The 25,157-nt window shown below is 57.5% G+C and overlaps 1 protein-coding gene across 7 annotated transcripts in view; it reads left to right on the top strand.

Moving 5' to 3' along the window:
• The window catches only part of PTPRU (protein tyrosine phosphatase receptor type U), a 72,229-nt gene extending 47,595 nt beyond the window's left edge, over positions 1-24,634 (top strand). For 3 of the 7 annotated variants that reach the window (XM_079138706.1, XM_079138703.1, XM_079138702.1), the window contains exons 16-29: positions 3,498-3,688; positions 4,398-4,473; positions 4,907-4,983; positions 10,484-10,520; positions 11,119-11,414; positions 12,085-12,239; positions 14,030-14,165; positions 14,608-14,757; positions 16,843-17,016; positions 19,661-19,801; positions 22,045-22,170; positions 22,308-22,465; positions 23,911-24,046; positions 24,282-24,634. In XM_079138706.1, the coding sequence (XP_078994832.1) occupies positions 3,498-3,688; positions 4,398-4,473; positions 4,907-4,983; positions 10,484-10,520; positions 11,119-11,414; positions 12,085-12,239; positions 14,030-14,165; positions 14,608-14,757; positions 16,843-17,016; positions 19,661-19,801; positions 22,045-22,170; positions 22,308-22,465; positions 23,911-24,046; positions 24,282-24,344 (1,916 nt within the window). In that variant the 3' untranslated portion in view covers positions 24,345-24,634. The remainder of the gene's footprint in view (positions 1-3,497; positions 3,689-4,397; positions 4,474-4,906; positions 4,984-10,483; positions 10,521-11,118; positions 11,415-12,084; positions 12,240-14,029; positions 14,166-14,607; positions 14,758-16,842; positions 17,017-19,660; positions 19,802-22,044; positions 22,171-22,307; positions 22,466-23,910; positions 24,047-24,281) is intronic. The other 4 variants (XM_079138707.1, XM_079138704.1, XM_079138708.1 and 1 more) reach the window with 2 other exon arrangements.
• The last annotated feature ends 523 nt before the right edge of the window (positions 24,635-25,157 follow it).

Consider the following 25,157-nt stretch of genomic DNA (forward strand, 5'->3'; position numbering starts at 1 on the left):
TCAGGCTGGTTGTCTTGAGGATGGTGGGGACCATGGATGCTGTCAGGAGTTTAGAGAAGACACAGGGTGGTCTGGTGAGCATTTTGACTGAGACAGACAGGATTTGATGGATAGGGACTGGGGGCACTCAGGTCAGGATGTGGAGTGCAGGCCCATGGGTGACGGCTGGGAAACTGGTGTGGCCAGGAGACTGGAGAGTTCTTCTTCTCTTTTCATCTGTGTTCTTACCGCTGGCCCAGCTTCCCCTTTCTTCTTTCCTTCCCAGGTAGTGGAAGCCAGAGTTTTGTGGTTCGGATTAGAGAACCACGTAGATTTTGAGGCATCCTTCCTATGCAGATGTTTAAATGGAGTCTTGGTGACACTGGGTAAGAGGTAGCAGGCTGGCATGACAAAGCCAGGAGGGCACGCGCCCCCACTGTGTCTGAAATCTCGCCTGTGAAAACCTGCAGACCCTTCTGGGCCATGCCCATCTGGAGCCGTGGACTCCTGTGGGTGCCAGTGGGTTCTTGCCAATGGTGTCACCACACAAAGAGCCAGCTCCTTTCATCTGCCTAAACGGCCCTTATCAGGGAGAGGGAAGCAGAAAAGGCAGAGTGGGTGACGGGCCTGGAGTCAGATGGGCTGGGTCTGAACCCAAACGCTGCCCTAGGAGAGCAGGCAGCTCAACCCCGCTGGGCCTCGGTTTCCTCGCTTGCAGAAGGGGTGACGACAGCGTCTACATCCTCTGCGTGTTCTGGGGCTTGGACCTCAGGTCGGAAACGGTTGGCTGTTCTTACAGGCCGTGTCCTTAGTTCCTTACTAACTGTGAACAGTGGCAGAAGAGTCCCAGGTGCTGCCAGATTGTGTAACTGGGGGCCTCCGGGTGGGGATGGGGAAAGGGCCCATCTGCAAAGAAGGTCTGAGGATCCTCTTTTCCGGATTAGGAAAAGAGCCATCAGGGGACTTGAGTCAGAATTAGGATCTAGATCTCTCAACCCCCGTTGAATGTACAGAGGTTTTGGGGGTTCACCGTGGGGCTGAGGGGAGCCTCGGAGAGCTCCTGGGTGGTGACCCTGCGCTGAGGCTGGTTCTCACCCTGCTTCCTCACCTCCTGCCTCTCAGGGGATGCCAGTGTGGACCGGCCCAGCCTTGAGGGATGGGGTGAAGGGTGGGGTCGGGAGTTTGCCTCAAACCCTACAGGGGAATTCCTGGGCAGGCCTGCTTCTCCAGGCCCAGGAAATGGAGGGTCCTTCCGGAAACCTGGTGGTCCACGCGCCCATCCTTCTCTGGGGGTTTTACAGAATGTCGCGTGTCGTTCTTGGGCTCAGCTTTAAGCTGTCTGTATTTGGCTCTGGCTTCCTATCAGGATGTCAACCAGGTGGCACTTGTTGCGAGCTGATGGTGGAGTGCTCCTAGGGCTGGGTGGGGACTGTGTGGGGGCCACCAGCCCCTTGGGTTCTCTGGCATGAGCTCTGTGATCCCGCCACCCATGTTTGCTCTTTGTCACCTGGAGAGCTCTGTGGAGCTGCTGGCTGGGTTTTCACAGAGAGCACTGAGGCTGCTCTGTCTCATTGATCCCCGAGTCCTCTCAGCCAGCAGCCCTCCTTCTGGAAATGAGCGCACTTGTCTTCTGTGTTTGTTGTGGCTGCTCCTTAGAATCTACTTTCAGGCTGCCGTTCAGGCCCTGGACCAAGTGATCTCATGTGGAGAAGGACCAAGGCTCAAGTTGCCCTGATATGCTGGGATTTCAGGGTTCCCTCCCTTTCCTGGAAATGACCAGTAATGCCAACTGCCACCATGTGCAGGTGTCCGTCAGGTGCCAGGTGCCAGGCTGGATGCCTGACGCATGTCATCGTATTTAATAATTGCATCATCGTATCTTGGGGAGTAGCATTTTTTATCTTCATCTGGCACATGAAAACAGAAGTTTAGAGAGATTAAGTAACGGTCCCCAAGGTCACAGGCAGAGCTGGGATTTGACCTGAGATCTGACTCCAGAGCCTGTCTCTCAATCTCCACATTACACTGTTTCCCTGAGGGTGTTTCATGAAGCAAACAAAAAGAGACCTGCATGGGGAAAGATGTTTGTGAAAAATGCTGCCGTTTCCATTCATCTCTCGGAGATTTAAAATGCACACAAACATGAAGGCCCTGAGAGGTCTTACGGGGGAAACTGATTTATTTTTGCTTTTACCAGAATCACACAGACTGATTTAAAACACAGAACCCCTCCTCGCCCTCCTTCTCATCTTCTTTTTAATAGAACACCACTTACTCATCTTGCCTGTGTAGTATTTTCTGGAATACATCTTGGCCACTAGGGCCTGAGGCCAGCCTCTTCTCTGGGGATCTCAGCTTCCCATCTATAAAATGAGCGGTAAGGGGCATCTGGCCTCCATGGTATAGCTGGTGCTCGACCTGCCTTCCAGCTGTGAGCAATCAGAAATTCAGAGAAGTATAGGAAACAGTTGTTTCCAAACCCTGAACTTGAGGCAGCGCAGGACTGATTCTTGAGAGAGACAAGTAAGGGGAGCCCCAGGACATGAACTTTCTGCCTGGAGGCCATTTTCAAACCATGCTTGGCACAGGAAGGGGGACTCAAGCAGAGAGGGCTGTCTCCCTGTTTTGGATGGGGTTTGGGGAAGGAGAGGAGGGGGTGAGGGAAGGAAAGGAGGGGGGGCAGGGGAGGAGGGGCTTTGGAGACCAAGAGGGGCAGTCATCTAAGTCCCTCCAGAGTCTCCCAGGGCTCTTCCCAGCTCTGAGCTGGGAAATGGGAAATGGCTGTGAGGAGCGCAAGGGCAGGGCTCAGTGGGCCCTGGAGCCTCACCTGGACAGGAGGGGAGGGACAGGAGGGAGGTGAGTGCTCAGGGAGTGTGCTCAGGCGGGAGGGACAGCAGGTTGCAGATCCTGACCTCCTGAACCAGGGTGGGATGTCCTTGGAGATGCTGACCCAAAGAACTAGGAGGAGATGGCCTGGGGGAGGGGCACTGGGGCATGTGGGGCCCTGACCCCCTGACTGGGCACCACACAGGCCCACAATGGAAATGCTTGCGCAGCAGAAACGGTCTATTCAGGTGCCTCACGATCATCTGCGGAGGAGGCAGAGGCAGCTAATTCTGATTTGCTTATCTGTGAATGGGGGTGATTGCTGGGAGTTGCCAGTGTTCCAGATTGTTCCCTGGTAGAGAGGGAGGAAGAGGGCAGCTGTCAGGGGCTCTGCTGAGCGCTCCCCCTGCAGGCCGCATGGGGAAGCCTCGTGGGGTGAGAATGTGGGAACATGGAGTGGCAGGGGACACCTGATGTGACCTGCTTGTTCCCTCACTGGGAAATCTGAGATGCAGAGGGGAGGGGACTTGTCTAGGGTCACACAGGGTAGGTCTAGCTAGGCCTCTTGGCTCCAGGGAACAATCCAGGCGTGGGTCCTCCACGTTGGCCATATTCCCCGCCCCTGAGTCCAGCTGGGGCTCCGAGGCTGGGGCCTGCGCGTATCAGGACCCCCCTCCCTCCTCTGACTGCAGGAGACCAGCGCAGCATCGGGGTCACTGAGGCCAGCAGCCTCCTGGGGGGCTCACCGCGGCGTCCGTGTGGCCGGAAGGGCTCCCCGTACCACACGGGGCAGCTACACCCTGCAGTGCGTGTGGCTGACCTCCTGCAGCACATCAACCAGATGAAGACTGCTGAGGGCTACGGCTTCAAGCAGGAGTACGAGGTGCGTGCGTGGCCCGGTCCAGCAGGACCCCTGCCCCCGCCTCGCCTGTCCTCCTCACTGTGGACCCTGACTCAGGCAGTCCTCGGTCCAGCCCTAGTTGGACTCCTACTCTGACCGTCTCCAAATCAATCTAACTCTTTTGACCTTGACCCTCATCCCGATCTCACACTGACCTGGTTCCTCACTGTCCTCCGCATCCTGATTTAAAATCTGGCTTTAAATCTCAGCTCCCTCTTGGTCCTAACTGTGATCCTTACCCTGCCCTGGATTTGAACCAGGCCGCCATCACTAGCTCCAGCCTGAGGGACTGTCATTCCGCGATTCGTTTGCAGTGACTTGGATCCCAGCCTGCTTCCATCTGGATGACACCATCCTTACCCCGCCCTTCACCTTTGCCTTCTCCCCTCTGAAAGCTGGATTTGGCCCTCGTTCCAAACCTGACCTGCATTCTACAGTGTCTGAACTCTGGCCCTTTCCCCCTCTTTTCTCGTGTCCCTTCCTCCCACACTCCTTGGTTTTGAACCTCATCCCTCGCTGATGAAAGGATAGGAGGTGACTTTATCTCATGCCCCAAGTTCAGCCCTGAGCTTGGTTCTTATCAGGGCCCCACCCCATCTGGCCCACATCATCCTGTTGAGGATCAGGGGTCCTGAGAGACTTGGGGGGGGGGTCCTCCACTCCCACTGGTGACTGTTTTCCCTTTTGGCAGAGCTTCTTTGAAGGCTGGGATGCAACCAAAAAGAAAGACAAGCTAAAGGGAGTCCGGCCGGAGCCTGTGCCTGCCTGTGAGTCCTGAAGGGCCTGGGCGGGAGGGTGCGGGGGGGCGTGGCCAGAGGGAGCCAGGGGCGTGGCCAGAGGGAGCCAGGGCATGCCTGGAGACGTCCGTGGTCTTGGCCTCTGGGTACCGAGTGCCTGGGTATAGTGCTGAGCACTATGCCCGTTATCTCAGTACAGCCCTGATTTTGCAGGTAAGGAACACTGAGGCTTGGGAGATTAAGACCGCTGCTCAAGCTTGAGCAGGATACCCCTGGGGCTTCTCTGACTCTACACCACAGCCCCGCTCTAACCTCCGGCCTGTCCTGTGTCCCCTACCCCCAAAGCCCAGCACCTACCAGTCAGCCCTGAGCCCCTAGATGACCTGGCCGCCCACAGGCAGTCCCCACCTGCCGCAGCTCTGGGCTGCAGGCACAGCCCTGTCCACCTGCTCTGTGTTTACAGATGACCGGCACCGAGTGAAGCTCCACCCGATGCTGGGAGACCCCAATGCCGACTACATTAATGCCAACTACGTCGACGTGAGTGCCTTGCCCCTGTCCTTGCTCCTGGCCTGACCCTGACTACTTCTGGCTGACTGACCAGGCAGGACAGAAACCTGTCAGGGGCTTTCAGAGGGCTGAGTTCTGAGCACCCCTGTCTCCAGTGCCTGGTGCTTGGGAGCTCAGAGGAGGGGGAGGACGGAGGCCCCAGCCTTCAGGATGGCTCCCGGTGGGCTGGAGGTGGCCTGAGAGATGGCAGACAGCGAGACCTGGGTGCGAGGGGGAAGGGTCCCTTCTCACTGAGGGCCCAAGAGCCGGGGGGGGTTTCTCATGAGGTAGAGATGCTGAGGAGGTAAGCGGGGTCTGGATGACTGAGGCTTCAGTGGCAGGCTGAGGAGTGGGACTTTTTGTTAGGGGCTCCAGGAAGTTGTGAAAAGTGTTTTGAGGAGAATCAAAGTGATATTTTAAGAATGATAGTGTAGGCTGGGAGTGGTAGCTGGGAGTGGTAGCTGGGTGGTGGAGTGCTTGTCTATCGTGTGCAAGGCCTCTGGGTCCCACCCAGCATCACACACCAAAAAAAAAGAGAACAGTAATGCATGTTTGTTAAGCATGTACTATGTGCCAAGCACTGTGCTAAGCACTTTATGTCCGATATTACATTTTATATAACCCCTGCAATCACACTATAAGTAGTTAGCATGTGACCTCCCTTACAAGTGACCACACAGATTCAGAGAGGTGAAACTGCCAGTCCTAGGTCACACAGCTAGTGAGTGCTGAAGAAGGAACTCAGACCTCAGCCTCTCTGTATCTGCCAGCCGTTAGGCTCTCCTAACATCTACTGCAGTCATTGGAACTGGCTGAATTGGAGGGAAGATCCAGAGACAGGGCAGGCAGCCAGGAGGCCTGGGCTTGGGTGTCAAGAAGCAATGAGTCTGCTCTGTGGGTATGGCTGAGGGAGGTAATGGGGGGGGGCCCAGGGACTCTAATCAGGCTCCCCCACTTCCCGCAGTAAACCAAATTTGGGAGAGCATTATTTTTTCATTTATGAAAGTATACAAAATATATTTTGAGTACCTGGGCACCGGGGGGCACAGATGTGAACAAGACAGGCGTGGTCCCTGTTTTCCTTGAACACTGGGGAGATCGATAAACATGTAGACAAGTAAAATAATTTCGGATTGGATGGAAGAGTGCAGGCCAGAAGAGAGGAAGGACTTTCCCAACGGCAGGCAGTGTGGAGGAAGCAGGGATCGCGCTCCTCTGGGTGGCTAGAGCGGAATTCCAGGCAGGGACAGCATGAGAAAGTGGCCCAGGAGCAGAGCGTAGTGGGAGCTGAGGTGGTCAGAACTCTGGACACCGTCTCTCCTCTCCCTCTTCTCTCTTCCTCCTGGGGTCAGGTGGGCCACCCTTTGATTCCCAGAATCCCTTGCCTTCTCCCCCATCTCCTAGCCTGTCCCTTGGCTGGGGTAAGTGCTGGGCCTGACCTGGCAGACGTGGGCAGCTTTGAAAACAGGGCGGCCATGTCAGGGTCCCAGCTGGCTTCTCCCGGGCCCTGATGTGGCATGCCACCCCACCTCTCGGGCCCAGCCTGGCCCACCATCTCTGTTCTACCTCTCCTGCTCATGTAGACCTTTCTGGCCACTCCTGTGCCGGGCCCATCTTATCTGCCTCTGGCCTAACATCTGTCTCTTTTGCTTTGTACTGTTTCCTCACTGGAATCATTAAGATTCGGATAAACCGAGAAGTAAGTATCTCTCCCCTCCTGCTTCTCCTCCTGTCTGTCTGACTGGCTGTATCTCAGACTTTGTCTCTGGCTCTCTCTCTCCCCTCCCTCCCCTCTCCTTGTGTGCCCAGCACCAGTATCCACGTCAGCAGCCTCAGCGGCCCTGCCAGGGGTAGCCCAGGGCTGCAGATAACCACAGTAGCCCTGTGTAAGCAGCTCCCTCCCCTCCTCCCCACCTTGAGATAGGCCGCAGTGTGGGTGCTTCACCTGGCCTATTCTGCACTGGCCACCACTGTCTGTCACCTTTGTTCCCCACCCTGCCCCTCATTTCCAATGAACCTTGCTGGTGGTACCTTCTACAGGGCCCTTGAGAGAGGGGGATGTCTGGGGCAAACTATCCTGGGTGGTCCAGTCCCTGCTGCTTAGGGGTCAGGGTCTTCAGACAGTCCCTGTTCAGTCCCTCTAAAACCAGATTCCCAAGTGTTCAAACCCTGTCATGATCAGTTTGCTTAGAACTCAGCTCCAACCAATTCACCCTCAATGTAACCCAGTTTGAATGTTTTCTTAGGGGAGTGGTTTGGGTATTCATTGGAAAAAAAATTGTACCATCTTTTGACCTTTGAAGAATTAAAACAAAACCCTAATTCATCTAGTGAGCCTCTGATTTTATTTTTTATATATACATATATATAATTTTCATTATATTTAATGATTAGGATTCTTTGCTACTTTGGGTACCTCTTCTATCTCCATTTTCCTATAAAAGCATATTTCTTGCTTTTTAAAAATCATTGCTAACATTCTGCATGTTATCAGACTTTCAGACAATATGGAGAGACTGACGTAGCAAATGAAAGGTCCCCACAGTCACATTTGGCAGAGATGATCGATTATCCCAGATGTACCCCTTATTTCACGGGCAGTCGCAGAGCTAGTTTGTGAAGTTCTCCTTGGAAGAGTGACTAGGCTCACAAAATGCAGCAGCTGGGGTGGAGCACAGTGGTGGAGTGCGTACCCGTTCCGTCCCTTGTCAGACCCTCAGAAGACCTGGCTTAGTACATCTTGTAAAGCCAGTTTACAAGTGTGTCACCGAAGGGGCACCTGCTGTGTGCCAGGCACTTCAGATGCATATTTCACCTTTACCACACTCTGAGGTGGGGACCACATTGACTGAGCATTTGACAGATGAGAAAAGTGACTTACTCAATGCCACAAACTAGCCTTAGCCCTTGACCCTCAAATTACACTGTGGTTCATTTTTTCCTTTTGAACCCAGGGGTGTTGAACCACTGAGCCACATTCCCCAGCCCGTTTTATTTTTTTGAGACAGGGTCTCACTGAGTTGCTTAGGGCCTTGCACTAAGTTGCTGAGGCTGGCTTTGACCTCGAGATCTTCCTGCCCCAGCCTCCCGAGAGTCTCTGGGATTACAGCCATGCACCACCACGCCCGACCACACTGCGGTTCTCGTTCTTTGGGAAGCATCTGGATGCCAGGGATTCTTGCCTATAACGCAGACAAGTCCCACTCAGACTCCAGTGAGGGTTCAGGCGTGTGCCTAGGAGAGGCTCCCGGGCCCTGCCCATCTTCCTGGAGCGTGAGGCAGGTGCTCTCTAATGCTGGTCTCTAAGGTGGGTTTGTGCGAGGTGGTCTACTCAGCTTCCTTTAAAATCTGATAAGTTTAAAATTGCATTTGTGTCCTCTCTGTCCTATAACAACGCAGTAATATATGTATGTATTTAAGAATTTAATATGCAGATATGGAGGTTCTCTGCTCACTTCCTTCAAAGTGTGACAGAATGGATCCCTAGACCGTATTTTCTCCAAAGTAATACCTCCAAACAACAAGAGAGAAGGACCGGGGATGGAGCAGAACAATTGTAGTAGAGCTGAATTTTAGACCAGCTGTTTATTGGTCAAATTGATCAGCTTTTAAAAATTATTTTCTTTTAAGCAGTGCTGGGGATAAAACCCAGGGCCTCGTGCATGCCTGTGCCTGGCAAGTGCTGTACCCCAAGTCACATCCCCGGCCCAGTTGGTCAGTTTTAATTAAGTTCCGTTCCTCCATCATCTGCCCATCAGAGCTTGAGTGCTGGCACGGTCCTGGGCCCTGTGGTGCCACCAGTATACAGAGGTGGCTGAATCGGATGAGGTGCCTGCCCTCAGGGCTTCTTAGGTTAACCTGATTTTAGTGGGATAAGGCTGCTCCTCCTCCACCTCCGTTGCCCACTGTGGCCTGTTGCAGAAACAGCGGCAGCAGGAGGGAATTAGGCTAGACCTGGAGAGGCTGCCGTGGTGGGGCTGAGTGGTCCTTTCCAGGATTAGTCGCTTTGTGTTTTGGTCCTTGTCATAGGAGGTCACAACTGAATCTGAGCCTGTGTCCTGGTGTGGTCCTCCTGTTGCAGAGAACAGTGGCTCAGGAAGGTCAAGAGCGGCGACTATTCGGGGCATTAGAGCCCTGCAGTGTCAGCAGCGCCCAGGCCTGCTTGGCAGTTCACAGTCCCAGGCCCCAGCCCAGACCTCTGCATCCCAGCCTGCCTTTTACCAAGGTCTCCAGGGAGAGGCCTCTCGTGGGGCTCAGAGTCACACAGCTGCTGCTTGGTAGAGCTGCAACGGCGACCCGGGTCTATTAGACGCCAAGACGTGGATTCTCAGCCCTACAGTTAATCACCTCCCACCCTAGCAGTTCTTGATGTCGACGCTATTTGGATCTTCAGGGACACTGCTGGACCTTTACAACAGCAGCAGTAGCAACAATAGCAACTTTTAAGCGTGGACTTTGTGCTTGACACAGTGCCAGACACTCGACATCCGTTACTTTACTCCTCACGACAGCCCTGGGAGGGAGAGTTGTGGCCGTTCCTCTCTACGGGTGTGGACGTGGAGGCACAGAGGGGCCTTGGAGGGCTGTTGCTTCAGTGCACGCAGCTAGTGAGAGATGGAGCTGAGATTTGAACCAGGCAGTCTGGCTCAGGGGCTCCTTGGGCCTGGGAAGTCCAGGGGGCCAGAAGAGTTGCAGGGAGCTGCTGGGGGGGAGGGGGGCGTGACCTTGGGGCAGGGGCCGTGCTTGCTGGTTTTCTCTGCTCCTCCCCTTTCTGCGCTGCCTGCATTGGTGCCCTGGGTGTCTCATGGGCTTTCTGTCCCAGCAAGACGAGGGCCTGTCGGGAACCTCGGGCTATGGCCCTGGGGCCTCTCCTTGGCCCAGGGCTCTGGGGATGGAGGATGCGCCAGCTCCTGACCTCTCTTTTCTCAGGGTGATGTGGGTGAAGTGCTTAGCACAGTATGTGGCTGTAACAGGGTCTCGGGAAGGTCCATTGCCGCCACGGTAATTGCCTTTATAGATTTGAGCATTCTGTCTCAGGGCCATTTGCCGCCCAGCTTGGAGACTTCATCAGGCCCCCGAGCTGGGTGGCAGGTGGTGGCGGGGCCTCGTGGCTGTGGACCGTCTCTCCTGAGTGCCAGGACAGGGGTTGGAAGAGCTCTGGGGCCTGGGGTCGATCAGGGCTCTGGGAACAGGCCGGGGTCATCCTGAGCGTTTCTCCCAGTAGCAGCCTCACGATAAACAGCTAATCAGCCCCACCTTGTGAACGGGGACCCTACAGGCCCCCAAGGGAGTCATGTCCTTCCTGGGGTCACAAAGCGAGAGGCTGGTGTCCCAGTTCTCCCTTTCTTCCTTGGGGACAGGAGGCCAAGGTCACCCCGTTCAGTAGGCCCCGGCCGTGAGTGTGGTCAGTCCCCCTCGTGGGGTAGGGGAGAGGAGGAGGCTGAGCACGAGGGCTGCTCCTGGGGTCTCACCGCACCCTCTTCTGTTGCAGGGTTACCACAGGTCAAACCACTTCATAGCCGCCCAAGGTACCTGGTCCCTGCCCACGGCACCTCTGGGTGTGGGAATGCCTGCCTGCCTGCCTTTCCCGGGGGTGCCTGGCTCCCCCTCTGCTTCCCCACGTGTCTGTCTCTGTGTCCCATCCCCACTCTCTTCGCCTTGGCCTGTTAGCTTCTGGCTGCCAGCCTTTATCCTCTCCGTGTTTGTGTCTCCTGATGCGGTCAGTCCATCTATAGTTTTGGTCCCTCTGTCTGTCTCCATGAAAGGGCCGGCTAGGCCCAGTCCTGGTGGGTGGGAGTTGTGCATCGGTATAGTGGCCCCTGGATCCCATCTGGCTGTCTTCTCCCTCTGTCTATGTGTCCATCCTTCTCGGAGACTTGCCCCATGGACCAAAGCTCTGCCCTCCAGCTCTGCTGACTGGGTCCCACTTGGCATGACTGGGCTCTCCAGCCAGGCCCTCCCTGATGCTGCCCACTCCGGGGCCCTCCAGGCATGAGTGGCGGTTGGCGGGTGTATGTGGGTGGGCGTGAAGCCCTTGCTGGGGCCCCGAGAGCTCCTTGGCCTGGGGCGGCGGTGCTGGGCAGCCGCAGACGCTCGCTCAGGGACAGGCACCTCCTGCGCCTCCAGGGCCAAAGCCCGAGATGATCTACGACTTCTGGCGCATGGTGTGGCAGGAGCACTGCTCAAGCATCGTCATGATCACCAAGCTGGTGGAGGTGGGCAGGGTAAGCGGGACTGTGGGTGAGCTGGGGTGGGGCGGGGCCCGGGGCGGCAGGGTCGCTGAGTCCCGGCCTGTGGGGCTGCAGGTGAAGTGCTCACGGTACTGGCCAGAAGACTCAGACATGTACGGGGACATCAAGATCACGCTGGTGAAGACGGAGACGCTGGCCGAGTACGTGGTGCGCACCTTTGCTCTGGAGCGGGTGAGTGTCCCCGCATGTCCCCCTCCCCAGGGAGCGGGAGGGGCGCAGGGGAGAGCGCCTGGTGCCTGGGAGCATCATGGGAGGATGAGAAGACAGCTGTCTTTGCTGGTGGCTCCGAGAGGAGTTTGAGATGATGACGAGGATGGCGCTGGCTGCCAGGGGTTGTCTCCTATTCTGGGGCACCGTGCCCGACCGGCCATGTGTCATCGCCTTGGGAAGCCCTGTGGGGGAGGCGCTTACCATTAGCCCCATTTTGCAGGTAAGGAAAGTGAGGCTTGGGTCGTTATTTCAGTGACTGGCCAGAGAGCCCTGTCCACGCACGGTCCCATTTGTCTGCCCTGTGAAGTTGTCAGAGGAGGGACAGTTTCCCCCTTGAATGAAGACTTGAGAGTCAAAATGATCTCCTAGGCTCGCGCGGCAGGCCCGGGGCAGAGTCGGTGTGTTGACGGCAGTGGTGTATGGCCTCTGTCCGAGTCCTGTGTGACGTCTGTTTGTCCGTCCTCAGGAAGGCGGTTTCTCCTCTTTGGGTCTTGGTCCCCTCAGGGGTACCGTGGACACGAATCCCTTCCTCTCCAGTAACAGACCTCGCCAGTGAACACCGGGAGATGCTCCGGCGGTGCCTCCCAGAGGCTGCCAGCCACTGTGACTGTCGCTTCTGTTGTCTCCACAGAGAGGCTACTCTGCCCGGCATGAGGTCCGCCAGTTCCACTTCACAGCGTGGCCGGAGCACGGTGTCCCCTACCATGCCACCGGGCTGCTGGCCTTCATCCGCCGCGTGAAGGCCTCCACCCCTCCGGATGCTGGGCCCATCGTCATCCACTGCAGGTGGGAGGGCCGGCGATCCCAAGGAGAGGGGCTGGGTGCTGAGCTGGGGTGGGCAGGTTCAGGGCCCCTAAGAGGGACTGGGCCTGGCTCAGCCTGCTTGGGGTGGGGCAGAAGAGAACGACCCCCAAACCCCTTGGTCTTTGAGCTTTGACTCTGAGGTGGGCATCCACATGTGCCCCAAGGCCTGTGTGATGCCCAGGAGGTCCTGAGTCCTGAGGGGCCACAGGGTTGGCAGGGCACCAGGCCTGATCCAGTCCACCCTGCTCTTGTCCACCAGGCGTTCTGGGTTCGCAGGGGCTGAGAGGACTTTGCCCAGCTTCCCCTCGCCCAGTGGGCCTTGCGTGTCCCTTGTCCTTCCCCTGCTCTGTCCTCCCTGGTCTTGCCTGGGTTGGTTCCTGTGATCCCAACCGCCCTTCCTGTCTCTGCTCTGAGTCCTTCTTCATTCCACTTCTTCTCCTGCCTCTCTCCCCCTGGAGAGCTTAACCTCTGGCTCTTGGCTTCCATGGGTCTCCTGGGCCTCTATATGGCCTCTCCAGCTTGTCCTGGCTCCTCTACTTGGATTTTTGTCAGCTTCCCCAATGTTATGGCAGACTCACTCCTGTCCCTGCCCCCTCCAAGCCAGCTTCTTAGATTTCTCAATATCTCTTGAAGTGCCATCTTTACGAGCTAGACTTTTTTGATAGACATGTAAAGCGTACTTAAATCACAGATCATTAAGTGTGCACGTAACGTCGTGGATTTTCACAAACTGAACACGCCGGGAGCTCTCCTCAGATCAGGAAACAGAACGTCGACAGAACCCAGAGGCCCCTTAACCCAGGATGTGCCCCACTCCCAGAGCCGTCTCTACCCTGACTTCTCAACCATAGTCTTGCATGTTTTTGAACTTGGCATATCTGGGGTCCTGGGGCAGGGGCTCCGCTGCCTGACTTCTTCCTCGGATCTCATGTTGGAAGGTTCAGCCAGATCGTGTCATTGTCTCCTGGGCGAATCAACGACAGCCTGTTTGTCCATTCTGCTCTTGCTGGGCCTTTGGGATGGTTCCAGTTTTGCTCAAATAAAACAGTGGTGTAAGGACCACCAAGCACGTGTCTTTGGGTTGAGAAACAGGAGTAGAAGTGCCAGCTGTGTGAACCTTCGGCTGAGGAGCTTTCCAGAGGGGCGGGGCTGAAATCGGGAGGCCTAGGGACCTGCCGTGTGTCTTCACTGACACTTTGGGGCCATCATTCTCAGATTCGAAATCTTGGTGTCCTCTTTGTCTACACCTGCTCCCCCTTAGCTCCGCTCAGCCCGGTACTGGGCAGGGGTGTCAGTGAGGAACCCAGGGCAGCTCTCAGCAAGCTCCCGGGGTTAGGGGGGCAGCCACCAGCCATGACCATGTGGCAGGAAACATTTCATGGAAGCCAGGCCAATTGCTCCAGAAGCTCGGACCAACGACGTCTGCCTGGAAGCGATGGAGGGCCTGCTGAGTGTGTGTGTGGGCATGAGTTGTGGGGTTTTGAAGGATGTGCAGGAGGTTTGGGTACAGCCAGGAGGAAAGCACGTTCTTGACTCTGAGCTCTGAGGTCATCTTTGTCTAATTGCTAAGTTGGACTGGCTTCACCTCTGTCTTCTGCCTCCCCCTTTCCCTCCTCCTCTTCCCCAGCCCCTCGCTGGCTCTGTCCCGTGTGGCACCAGAACTCTTCAGGCAGCCTGCTCCCTGGCCCCTCCTTGCTGGGTCCTTTCTTCTGCTTGTCCTGAGCTCCTTTCCTGAGGACCAGGAGGCTCTGACGTGCCCTCTCTCTCCCCAGCGCTGGCACGGGCCGCACAGGCTGTTACATCGTCCTGGATGTGATGCTGGACATGGCGGAGTGTGAGGGCGTCGTGGACATTTACAACTGCGTGAAGACCCTCTGCTCCCGGCGCGTCAACATGATCCAGACCGAGGTGCGGGGACCCCGCCCTGTGCCCGCCACTCCCTCTGGGACTGGGGTCTCTTGCGAGGAGCTGAGGGCGAGGGGCACGTGTGGAAGGTGTCCTCAGACTCTTCCCTCCCCAGGATCGGGAGGCTAGGTGGGCGCCAAACTCTTAGGACTCAGCCCCTGGGGTTGCGTGCGGCGGGGTCAGACAGCGAAGGCTGCTGGCGTTAGGACATGGCCGGGCTGTGTCCTCATCTGATCTGTGACCCTGGGCTGTCCTCACCTCTCAGGATCTCCCGGGGTGTGGAGGGGTACCGAGGGGTGTGGAGGGGTACGGCGTGCGAGGAGCTCGCGGTCCGCGGAGGCCTCAGGTCGTTCGGCTCCCTTAGAGGCCCCTCGGCCCTGCGCTCACGCCCCACCCTACCAGCGCCAGCCTCTGCCCCACTCTCAGGGTCTCTTCCTCTGTCCAGGAACAGTACGTCTTCATCCACGATGCCATCCTGGAGGCCTGCCTGTGTGGGGAGACCACCATCCCTGTCAGCGAGTTCAAGGCCACCTACCGGGAGATGACTCGCATCGACCCGCAGAGCAATTCCTCCCAGCTGCGGGAAGAGTTCCAGGTGTGTGTGTGTGTGTGTGGTATGTGTGCATGCGAGTGTGGTGTGTGTATGCATGTGGTGTGTGTGTGCATGTGGTGTGTGTGTGCATGTGGTGTGTGTGATATGTGTGCGTGTGTGGTGTGTGTGTGTGTGTGTGGTGTGTAGTGTATGTGGTGTGTGTGATATGTGTGTGTGTGTGTGGTGTGTGATATTGTGGGGTGTGTGGTGTGTGGTATGTGGGTATGTGTGGGGTGTGTGGTGTGTGATATTGTGGGGTGTGTGGTGTGTGTGTGTGGTGTGTGGTATGTGGGTATGTGTGGGGTGTGTGTGATATTGTGGGGTGTGTGGTGTGTGTGTGGTGTGTGGTATGTGGGTATGTGTGGGGTGTGTGTGATATTGTGGGGTGTGTGGTGTGTGTGTGTGGTGTGTGTGTGGTGTGTGTGGGTGTGGTGTGTGTGATATGTGTGTGTGTGGTGTGTGTGATATTGTGTGGGTGTGTGTAGTGTGTGTGGTATGTGTGTGTGTGTGTGTGCGTGTGGTGTGTGATATTGTGGGATGTGTGGTGTGTGTGTGTAGTGTGTGTGATATTGTGTGTGTGTGTGTGTGTAGTGTGTGTGTGTGTGTGTGCGTGTGTGGTGTGTGATATTGTGTGGTGTGTATAGTGTGTGTGTGTGTGTTTTTGTGTGTGCTGGGAGGTTCTCAGTACCACAGGCACTGAGGAAGCAGGAGGGACCAGATGGGGACACGTGGAGGGAGGAGCTGGGCTACTGGCCAGGACTCTGGGACAGTGTGGGGTGGTGCATCGGGTGGTTAGGAGCTCACCTCGGCAGGCAGATGAACCCGGGTTCGAATCCGGCTTGTCTAGGCGGTGCCGTGGCCGGCCTTGAACTAGTCACGGTGCTCCTTTAAGCCTCAGTTTTGTTGCCCATAGAAGAAAGATGGCTGACGCTGCCCTCGCGGCTTGGTGGTCGTCAGGAGTCTTTTGGTCGCGATGAGAGTCTGGCTCCTGTAACTGGAGATACTGAGGATAGTGCGGGTTCAGTTGCGGCAGGATCCAGGGGCTCAGCTCTGACGTCCTGTGGTCTCTGTCCACTCTTGGTCCTGCTGTCCTGCTCTTGGCGTCATTCTCAGACCCACAGCTGTCCCTCAGCTGTGCCAGGATCATGTCGGTCTTGTCAGGGGACCCAGCAAGAGGCCCCTGCTGCTCCCGTCAGCCCCAGTAAAAACCCTCAACCTGACGGTCACGTTTCCATCCCTGAGCCCTTCTGGGGACCAGAGAGATGGAGCACACTGATGGCCCAGGCCGTGGTCACCTGCTTCTGCCTCACTGTGCTGCGTGCAGAGAGGGGACAAGGCCTCCCTCCAGAGCAGTCCACTGGTCTCTGGGCAGCAGAGAGCCCAGTGTCCTCCCCACTCCAGGGATGCTGGAAGGTGCAGGGGGACCTCATGTGCCAGGTGCTGGTGCTCTGGAAGCACCCAGGTGACCTCGTGGACTCCTGGAGAAGGGCGTCAAGCTCGGGGGTCAGCTAGGGTCAGTTCCCGTGAGGGAGCCCCAAACAAGAGAAAGAGACGGGACCCGTGGATCTGGATGCACGAGGCCTGAAGGCAGAGGGGTGGGGAGAAGCCCAGAACCCTGCCTTTATTTAGAGCCAGGTCCACAGGACCTGCGTTCTGTTAGGATGGCGGACGGTGGCCCCCTGCCTGGCCCCCGGGTCTGCCATATGGGAGGTTTCGGGCCGTCTCCTTGGAAGGGCCGCCATGCCAGTAACGATCTGCTGCTGCTGCACGCCGCGCCCTGCTGAGCCAGGCTCTGCCCTGTGCTTGGCGTTCTCTCTTTTTCCTCCCAGGAGCCACATGAAGTAGGCATGTTATCTTCCCATTTTACAGTTGAGGAAAACTGAGGCCAAGTGCTACAGTGGTTATGGGGGGCAGGGAGGCAGACTCCTCTCTCCAGAGCTCAGCGCGGGCCGTGCTCCACCAGGCCCCGACTCCGGACCCTTCTCTCTAGACCTCGGTTTCTCCGTCCACCAAATGGGGTCAACAGCCCTGCCCAGTGTTGCTCCTGGGGCTGGCCGGGGCTCTCCATCCCCACCCTGCTCTCCGTAGACGCTGAACTCGGTCACGCCGCCGCTGGACGTGGAGGAGTGCAGCATCGCGCTGCTGCCCCGGAACCGGGACAAGAACCGCAGCATGGACGTCCTGCCGCCGGACCGCTGCCTGCCCTTCCTCATCTCCACCGACGGGGACCCCAACAACTACATCAATGCCGCCCTGACCGACGTGAGAGCTCGGGGGTGCGGCGGGCTCTGGACGCTCCCTCCCAGCAGGGGCTGGCACAGTCGGGGGGAGCAGAGCGGGGGCTCTGGTTGGGGGCACCCTCTGCTAGTGTGGGGAGAGGCTCCCGGGCAGCCCTGCCGACCCTCCTCTGGACGCTCTGCAAGCCAGTGACCCCTTCAGGTGTTGTTTCCAGCTTGTGTGGGGTTCTGGGTTGTGAAGTTCAGGTAGGGCTGCTTTCAAGGTCAAGCCTAGAGTACGATTAGTCATTCGGGGCCTTTGGCTGGGGAGGCCTTCAAGGTTTGGGGTCAGGACTTGAAACCCAATGTTGGGAGGCAGGAGAGCCTGTCCTGAACGTGGAGCTGGACCTGCTTCCGGCACCAGCAGGGTGACTTGCTCCCTGGCCCTACCTGGCAGCGTGGTCTGAGGGCTCGTGAATCATTTAGAAGTCCCTTTCCCTGCCCCACCACCCCCACCCAGGGGGCTCCACCTCCTTCACTGGGTGCTGCCAGCAGAGCAGCAGGTGGGTGCGGGGGCTCAGGGGCTGGGACGCTGTCAGCCGAGTGGGGAGGAGTCTGGGTTCCACCCGTGATGCTCTCCCCTGCTGGAGCCATGGAGGGGCAGACCAGTGGAGTCAAGGTTGCAGATTAAATGGGAGAACGTGGCTTCACGTTTGCGGTCAAGTGGGCTGGCTGGGCCCTTGCCTCTCGGCCAGGCTGTTTGCCCTCGGCTGCAGCTCTACACCCACAGGCCACCGCTCCCACGAGGATCAGGCCATCGTGTTTGGCGGGGGTCGGGCAGTGAGATTTCATGCATTCTGAGAGGAGGGGGCTGAGCTGAGCAAAGGTGCCCAGGGAAGAGTGAGCAAGGGGGCTGCCCAGGACAGCGTGGAGCCTGGAGATGGGGAGCAGGGCGGCCCCCCAGCAGGCACGAGGAGGTGTACTCTTGATTGGGTGGCCCCTCAGCAGGACGGTACAGGGCATGGGGGCTTTCTCTAATGAGGGCGGTCCTGCCCCGTGGCTCAGGGGCTTCCCGGTGTGAGCTGAAGGGAGGGGAGAAGCCCCGCCCACTGACCACCTGGCAGCCGAAGAAATGAGCCATGTCGCAGGGGCTGGCACCGTCACAGCCTGGTGCAGTGAGGGCTGTCTCAGCCTGCTGAGGGGCCGTAGAGGGGTGGCATGGTTTTGGATGGGGACTTAGGAGCCTGTGGCCGCTCTCCCATCCCCTCTTTGGCCTCTTCTGCATATTTGGGGGCTGGAAAAGAGGCTCTCTGAGGGTCCTGGGTTTCCGAGCTGGAAAGGTCGCGTTGCAGCTCCCTGGCCCTGGCTGAGAATGGTCCCTTGAGGTAGAGAAGCCGCTGACACAGCCCTCCCTCCACGTAGGGTCCTTGATGCCCCAGACGCCTGATCCCGGCCCTGAGAGACTGGCCAGAGGCCCTGGTTCTCGGCTTGCAGTGGGCTTGTCTGGGGGTTAGCCTGGGTCTGTGTGGGGTGGTCAAGTCTTCAAGGAGCCCCGAGGGCACCCAGGCCTGGTTTTGGAGTCCAGCTGGGGCTGTCCTTGAGGAGCTGCTGTTTAGCGAGCTTCCAGGAAGCCCTAGGAGGGGCAGCCGGTGCTCTGGGGAGGGGGCTCTTATTTCTCTGCCGACCCCTGGCAGGATTGCAGGATTGCAGAGGGCAGGTGAAGGTTTGCGCAGGATCAAGACCAGAAGAAGCCAGATAGGGCCAAGGTCGCAGGAGCTTGCGCTAGCCTGTTGGGTCAGGAGGAGGGATGGGGACAGGAGACTGTGGGAGAAGAGCTCAGGAGAGGGAGGGGGATGTGGCATAGGATGGGATGAGGCAGGACACCAGGGGACATTTGAGGCTGGAGCTCTGGTGGGGAGAAGGCTGGGTGCCAGCTCATCCTACAAGATGAGGTTGGGAGTGGGGGACGGAGCCAGTGCCTGTCACTGCCTGAGGCCGGGGTTGAGGTCTCGACCATGGAGTTGATCTAGAGATTTATTTATTCAGAAATATTTATTGAACCCCAAAATGTGTTTGAAACTGTTCTCTTGAAACTTGCCTTTGGAGGGTAGGGCAGGACGGTCAATAAATGAATAACATATGATGGGATGGCATGCACTGGAAATGTTCTCTGTTTCTACAGAGAACAGGCAGGAGTTCTGAATGTTGGTTTTGGGGACGTGTGTGTGACTGTTTTGGATGAGGTGGCAAGGGCGGGCCTCTTTGAAGAAGATGAGTTCGGCAAAGACCAGAAAGAGATGAGGGAGAAGGCTGGGGATACAGCTCAGTTGGTAGAGTGCTCACCTCTCGTGCACAAGGCCCTGGGTTCAACCCCAGCAGCACCACCACCAAAAAGAGAAAAAGGAGAGCCACCCAGACCTCTGGGAAGTTGGGCGAGGCCACAGAAACAGCAGGTGCAGACCCTGAGGCAGGCGGCAAGCGTGGCCCCACACTTGGGATCTTTTGCTGTTTTAGTTCGTGAGGGCCTGGGGCACTAGATGCCCACGGCCCACATGCCAGCTCTGGTCTCACTGTGCCGGGCAGCCTCTGACGTCGTGGCCGCTGCAGGCACGGCTGTCCAGCTCATGGTGGCGAGCTTAGCCCACGCCAGCGGCAGTGGACTGCCCCGCTGAGCGCTGGTTTCCCTGCAGAGCTACACGCGGAGCGCGGCCTTCATCGTGACCCTGCACCCGCTGCAGAGCACCACGCCCGACTTCTGGCGACTGGTCTACGACTATGGCTGCACCTCCATCGTCATGCTTAACCAGCTGAACCAGTCCAACTCCGCCTGGGTGAGGGCCCCTCAGCAGACCTCTGTGGGTTCAAGGGCATGGTCCCCAAAGTCAAGAGTTGGGGCCCAGCTCCACCACGTGTTGGTTGTGTGACCTCAGACAAGTCATACTCTGTCCCAGAGCCTCTGTTTCCTCATCTGTAAAACAGGGGTGTCAGACTGGAGCAAATAGCTCCTTTTTATTGAGTACCTGTAGTGAGCACGGACTCTGCTTTGCACTCATTAGTGCAAAGTCTTATTTATAGTCTTATTTATAATCAACAATGGGGTGGGGGTTTCTCCAAGGCCACATAGCTGGGAGCTGTGCCCTGCATCCAGCCTCATTCAGAGTTTTTCAGGAACTTTATCAGTATCTCCACAATTGCCAGACACGGTGCCTTTGAGCTAGAGTAAAATTCAAGCCTCCTATTTTCCACTCTTTGACCTACAGGAAGTTGATCTAACCCCTCTGAGCCTCAGTTTCCTTCCCTGTAAAATGGAGACCATCACAAGGTCTTTTCTTACGGGACACTGTGCTGTACCTGCCCATGTAGACACTTTGAATGTGGCAGGGACGAAGATGATGCAGCTGACAGTTGATTCTGAGGTTGGTCAGACAGATGCCCAGTTTTTGTACCTAGTTTGATCACATACCCTAGGTCACAGCCCTGCTTTCTGCCCCAGGATGCCAGGAAGATTTTTTTATAAAATGAGCATAATGGCCTCTTACTGATGATATGAAAGAAGACTCTGTAGCTTGCTGTACAATGTACTGGCAAGGTACTGGGGATTAACCCAGGACACATGCTCCAAGTATTTGACCACTGAGCTATACCCATTGCCGTTTTTTATTTTTTATTTTGAGACAGGGTCTTACTAAGTTGCCCAGGCTAGCCTCCAACTTGTGATCCTCCTGCCTCAGCCTCCTGAGTAGCTGGGATTACAGGAATGCATCACTCTGTCTGCCTAGCTGTTATGAGTCAGGCTCTTGGATACATGACAGGGCACCGCAGAAAAGGGACGTAGGCCCAGGGTAGGGATCTGGAGAGTTCTGGGTGTAGTAGACATCCACCCTTGCTGAGGTGGGGGACAGGGACTGAGAGGGACCTCGTAGACCTTAATCATTGCTCATCAGATTGCAATGATTCCACCAACTTTTCCCAGGGACAACTCCCTGCCAGACCCTCCAGTGAGCCATGGGCAGACAGAAGACTCAGCATCTCTGAGTCCATGTCATGGTCCAGGAGGAAGCAGGCCTAGGAACAGATAGTGACGGCACAGAGGAGAAAGGGCTGTTGTGGAGCTGACTTGGGGATTCAGGCCTGGGGACAGCGTGTGGAGGAAGGCTTCCTGGAGGAGGGAGTGTTTGGGTCACGATGTGGGGGATGGGCAGGGCCCAGTAGGTGAAGTGTTGGGAAGAGCCACCCGTAATGAGGGAGCAGCAAATGCGAGGAGTTGCCGGGACTCCAGGCAGAAGGAGGAGGGCAGCGTCCTCTCTTGGTGGTCAGAGGGAAGCAGATGGAACTTGGCATTTCATTTGGGATGAGGTTGGGGGCCAGCCTCAGAAGTGAGGGTATCCTCAGACTCTGTCCCTGCCACATGCTGAGTACCTGCCACATGCCAGGCACAACACAGTGCAGTGTCCCTACGCTCCTGTCACGTGGTCCTCACAGTAACCTCATGAGAACAGGTCCTGCAAAGGTCCCGTTTGATAGAGGAGGAAAAGGAGGTTCAGGGAGGTCAGTTAACTTAGCCTGGTTTGCAGATGGAGAAACTGGAGCCCCGAGAAAGGAAGATCAGCTTGTGGGACCCAAGTATGTGTGTGGGGGCAGGTGCCTCCCTTGCCTCCAGTCTGTGGTCAGGCAGGGGCAGGTGGGTAGCACCCTGACTCTGTGGGGGACCTGGGGCAGAAGTGGGGTGCTGAGCACTGTTGCAGCATGAAGGACACCCCAGCTCTGTGAGTTGAGGACAGAGGCAGTGAGAGAGAAGGCTGAGGGACTGGTTCTGGGGTGAGTGGGGAGGCCTGGGCCCATTCTTGGAAGAAGGTGGCTTCATGGAGGTGTGTGATTTGCACACGTGTTGAGTGTGTAAAGGTGGCCATGGGCATCACTGCCCACTCTGTGAAGGGTTTGCAACCAGGGGGTGAGTGGCAGAGAGAGGGGGGAGTGGCGAGTCTGGAGTGAGTGGGTGGGTCTGGGTCGGTGGTGGTGGGGTGGGTCCTGGCCCGGCTCCGCCAGCTCTCCTCTCTCCATGCCTGTGCCCCAGCCCTGCCTGCAGTACTGGCCAGAGCCTGGCCGGCAGCAGTACGGCCTCATGGAGGTGGAGTTCGTGTCGGGCACTGCGGATGAAGACTTGGTGGCCCGAGTTTTCCGCGTGCAGAATATCTCCCGGGTATGTGATCTGAGGAGCCCGAGGGAGAGAACCTGGGTGGTAGCTGGGGCAGTTGTGAGTGGCCATCTTAAGGTCACTCATCAGGGGCCCCACAACCCTGGTGCTCATGCCCCTCTGGCTGGCTGCCCACGCCCCAGCTGCAGGAGGGGCACCTGCTGGTGCGGCACTTCCAGTTCCTGCGCTGGTCTGCCTACCGGGACACACCCGACTCCAGGAAGGCCTTCCTGCACCTGCTGGCTGAGGTGGACAGGTGGCAGGCGGAGAGTGGGGACGGACGCACCATTGTTCACTGCCTGTGAGTGCCCGTGCGTGGGGTCGGGTGGGGGCCAGGAGCGAGGGCACAGGTGCCAGGTAAGGGGGCCTCGAGGCTGGCACTGGAACCCCTAGGTCCCAGATGGCATGGCCTGTACTCTCCCCAGCCAGCCAAGGTTGGCAGTTCCTCCCCTGGAGGAACCCACTTTCCAGGGGCTGGACCCTGAACAATTGCCTGGTACCCTCTGTATGACATGACATTGGAATTCACCGATTTACTTAAAGAGAGTCTTTTTTCAGAAGTTTTTCTGTCAGAAATTTTCACCCCGTGAGATCGGAACATACTTTTTTAAGCCACTAGAATTCCAGTCTTTGCTTTTGCAGGCACACAAGTAGTGCCTGCCTTCCTCCCTTCCTTTCTTCCCTCCCTCCCATCATTTCCTTCCATTCTTCCTTCTCTCTTTTCCACCTTTCCCCCTTCTTTTCCCCTCCTTCCCTCTTCCTTCCCTTCCTTCTCCTTCCCTCCCCTTCCTCTTCCTTCCCTTCCCTTCCTCCTCCCTTCCCCCTTCCCTTCCCTTCCCTTCGCTTCCGCTTGCCTGCCTTCCCTCCTTCCCTCCTTCCCTCCTTCCCTCCTTCATCATGCCCCATTCATAAATCCACACGTGACTTCACTTCTTTGCTTCTCGCTTTTTCCTGCTTCTGGTATTTCCTGAGCCCTCCCAGTTCTGGGCCAGGCACCCTAGGGAACTGGGGCAGCTGGGCTGGACCCTCAGGGCTTGCAGATCTAGTGGGAGGGACCCCTGGAGAGGGGGGCTGAGGCCCCGGGGGCACCCCACACCATGCAGTCGCAGGAACGGAGAGCGCGGCTGGGAGGGAGGAGGAGGGTCACTGGAGGAAGCTGCCCGTGTCTGCGTTGCCCAGTGTGAACGGGCTTCCCATGTTTATTTTCCATTTTGCTCCCGGTGTCCGCTGCCCCGCTGCCCTTCTCTGTCACTGCCCTTGTGTCTCAGTGTCATTCCTTTGGAGTGTGTATGGCCTCCTTTCTCAAGGAGCCTGCAGTCCGTTCCTCCGCAAGGATGTGTTTTCTGAGATGACGTAAAGTTTTGGATGTCACTCAGCCTCAGAGCCGCCTCTTTAACCTGGGCCTGCTGCCTGTGGGCGCTGCCTCTCCGTCTCCTCTCCTCGCCCCGCCCCGCCCCGCCCCGCCCCGCCGTGCCCTAGCCCGTTGGCTCCGCCCTCTTTTGCTCGATAGCCACGCCCCTCACCTCTGGGATCAATAGCCCCGCCCTGCTTGTTTCCTTACACCCCCACCTTAACCCATGGGCCCTTTGGTCTCTCCCTGGCCCTACCTCTGCCCCTCACCTTTGGCCTCTCTGACCCTGCCCCACCTTCTCATTGCCTGGCTTTCCCCTTCACCTTTGGGTGCCAGGGACTTACCCACTCACGTTCCCAAAGCCCTGCCCCAAACCTTTCGTGTGTCTCCTTTAGAAATGGAGGAGGCCGCAGCGGCACCTTCTGCGCCTGCGCCACGGTCCTGGAAATGATCCGCTGCCACAGCCTGGTGGATGTTTTCTTTGCTGCCAAAACGCTTCGGAACTACAAGCCCAATATGGTGGAGACGATGGTGAGGGGCCACGTATCCCAGGCCCAGCCTCTTCTTTCCTGGTCTGTGCCCAGCCAGGTTCTGCAGCACTCATCCTTCCCTACCTGGTCCCCACCTGTGGGCCTTGGTTCTGGTCTTGTGGAGCCAGAACATTGTCCGGTTTTCCCCTTCCCCTGCGGTGGGCCGGGGCTCATGCTTGCCCTCTCCCCAGCACGGGGATGGTGGGGCTCATGACCCCTTCTCTCCCTCTCCCCAGGATCAGTACCACTTTTGCTATGATGTGGCCCTGGAGTATCTGGAGGCTCTGGAGTCAAGATAGCGGGGCCTCTCGCCTGGGGCACCCACTGCACACTCAGGGCCAGGCCCGCTGGCAAGGAGGACTTGTCCCCCAACTCTGCTCAGCCATAGCCCCACAGGGAAAGTACTGGAGTGGACGCTGGGCCATCTTGGTGGCCCCTTCCACTGTGGGCAGGCTGCTGGCCAAGGTGGAGCTGAGCAAGACTGCAGTCCAGCCCCCACTCCAGAGGGTCCTGTAGGCCTGTGCTGAAGGGCCTGATGCTGCCGGCACAGTGACTGGGGCTCAGGACAGCCAGTTCTGGCCTTTGGCTCCGGAGGCCCTGCAGAGTGAGTGACCCGATTCAGTTTCCGCCTGGAGCAGCCCTTCTGCACGCAGGAAGAGGGTGTGCCGGGCTTGACATCTAGAAGCCCACCTGGCCCAGCCCCGGAGGGCTCTGCCCTGATTTGCCAGTGGGACACATTGACCATCCTCTTCAGGGGACCTGCCGTGCCCTCCTCCACCCCACTGCCTCCTGCAGTCCTGGGGTATCTTGCTCACCACCCCTCTCCGCTGCTGCTTCCTGACGTGCGCTCTGAGCTTCGGGCCCCACATGGGCTCCTTCCCTCCCTGACCCGACATCTGCAGAGTGAAGTCGCCTCAGCCCTCTCTTCCTGTAGCCCTCAGGCCTTCGTGGCTTGGTCATGCTCAGCTTGGCCAGTGACAGTCTGCGATCCTGACCCACAGTCCCTGGGGTTGAGGTCCCTTTGGCTCCTGGTCAGGCTGCTCACCCGGGGTGGGGTGTGCTGGAGCAGAGCTGACTGGTCACATGCCCTCGAGTTCCCAAGAAGAACCGAA

The sequence above is a fragment of the Sciurus vulgaris genome (assembly GCF_902686455.1).
Source record: "Sciurus vulgaris genome assembly, chromosome: 1".
NCBI lineage: Eukaryota > Metazoa > Chordata > Mammalia > Rodentia > Sciuridae > Sciurus > Sciurus vulgaris.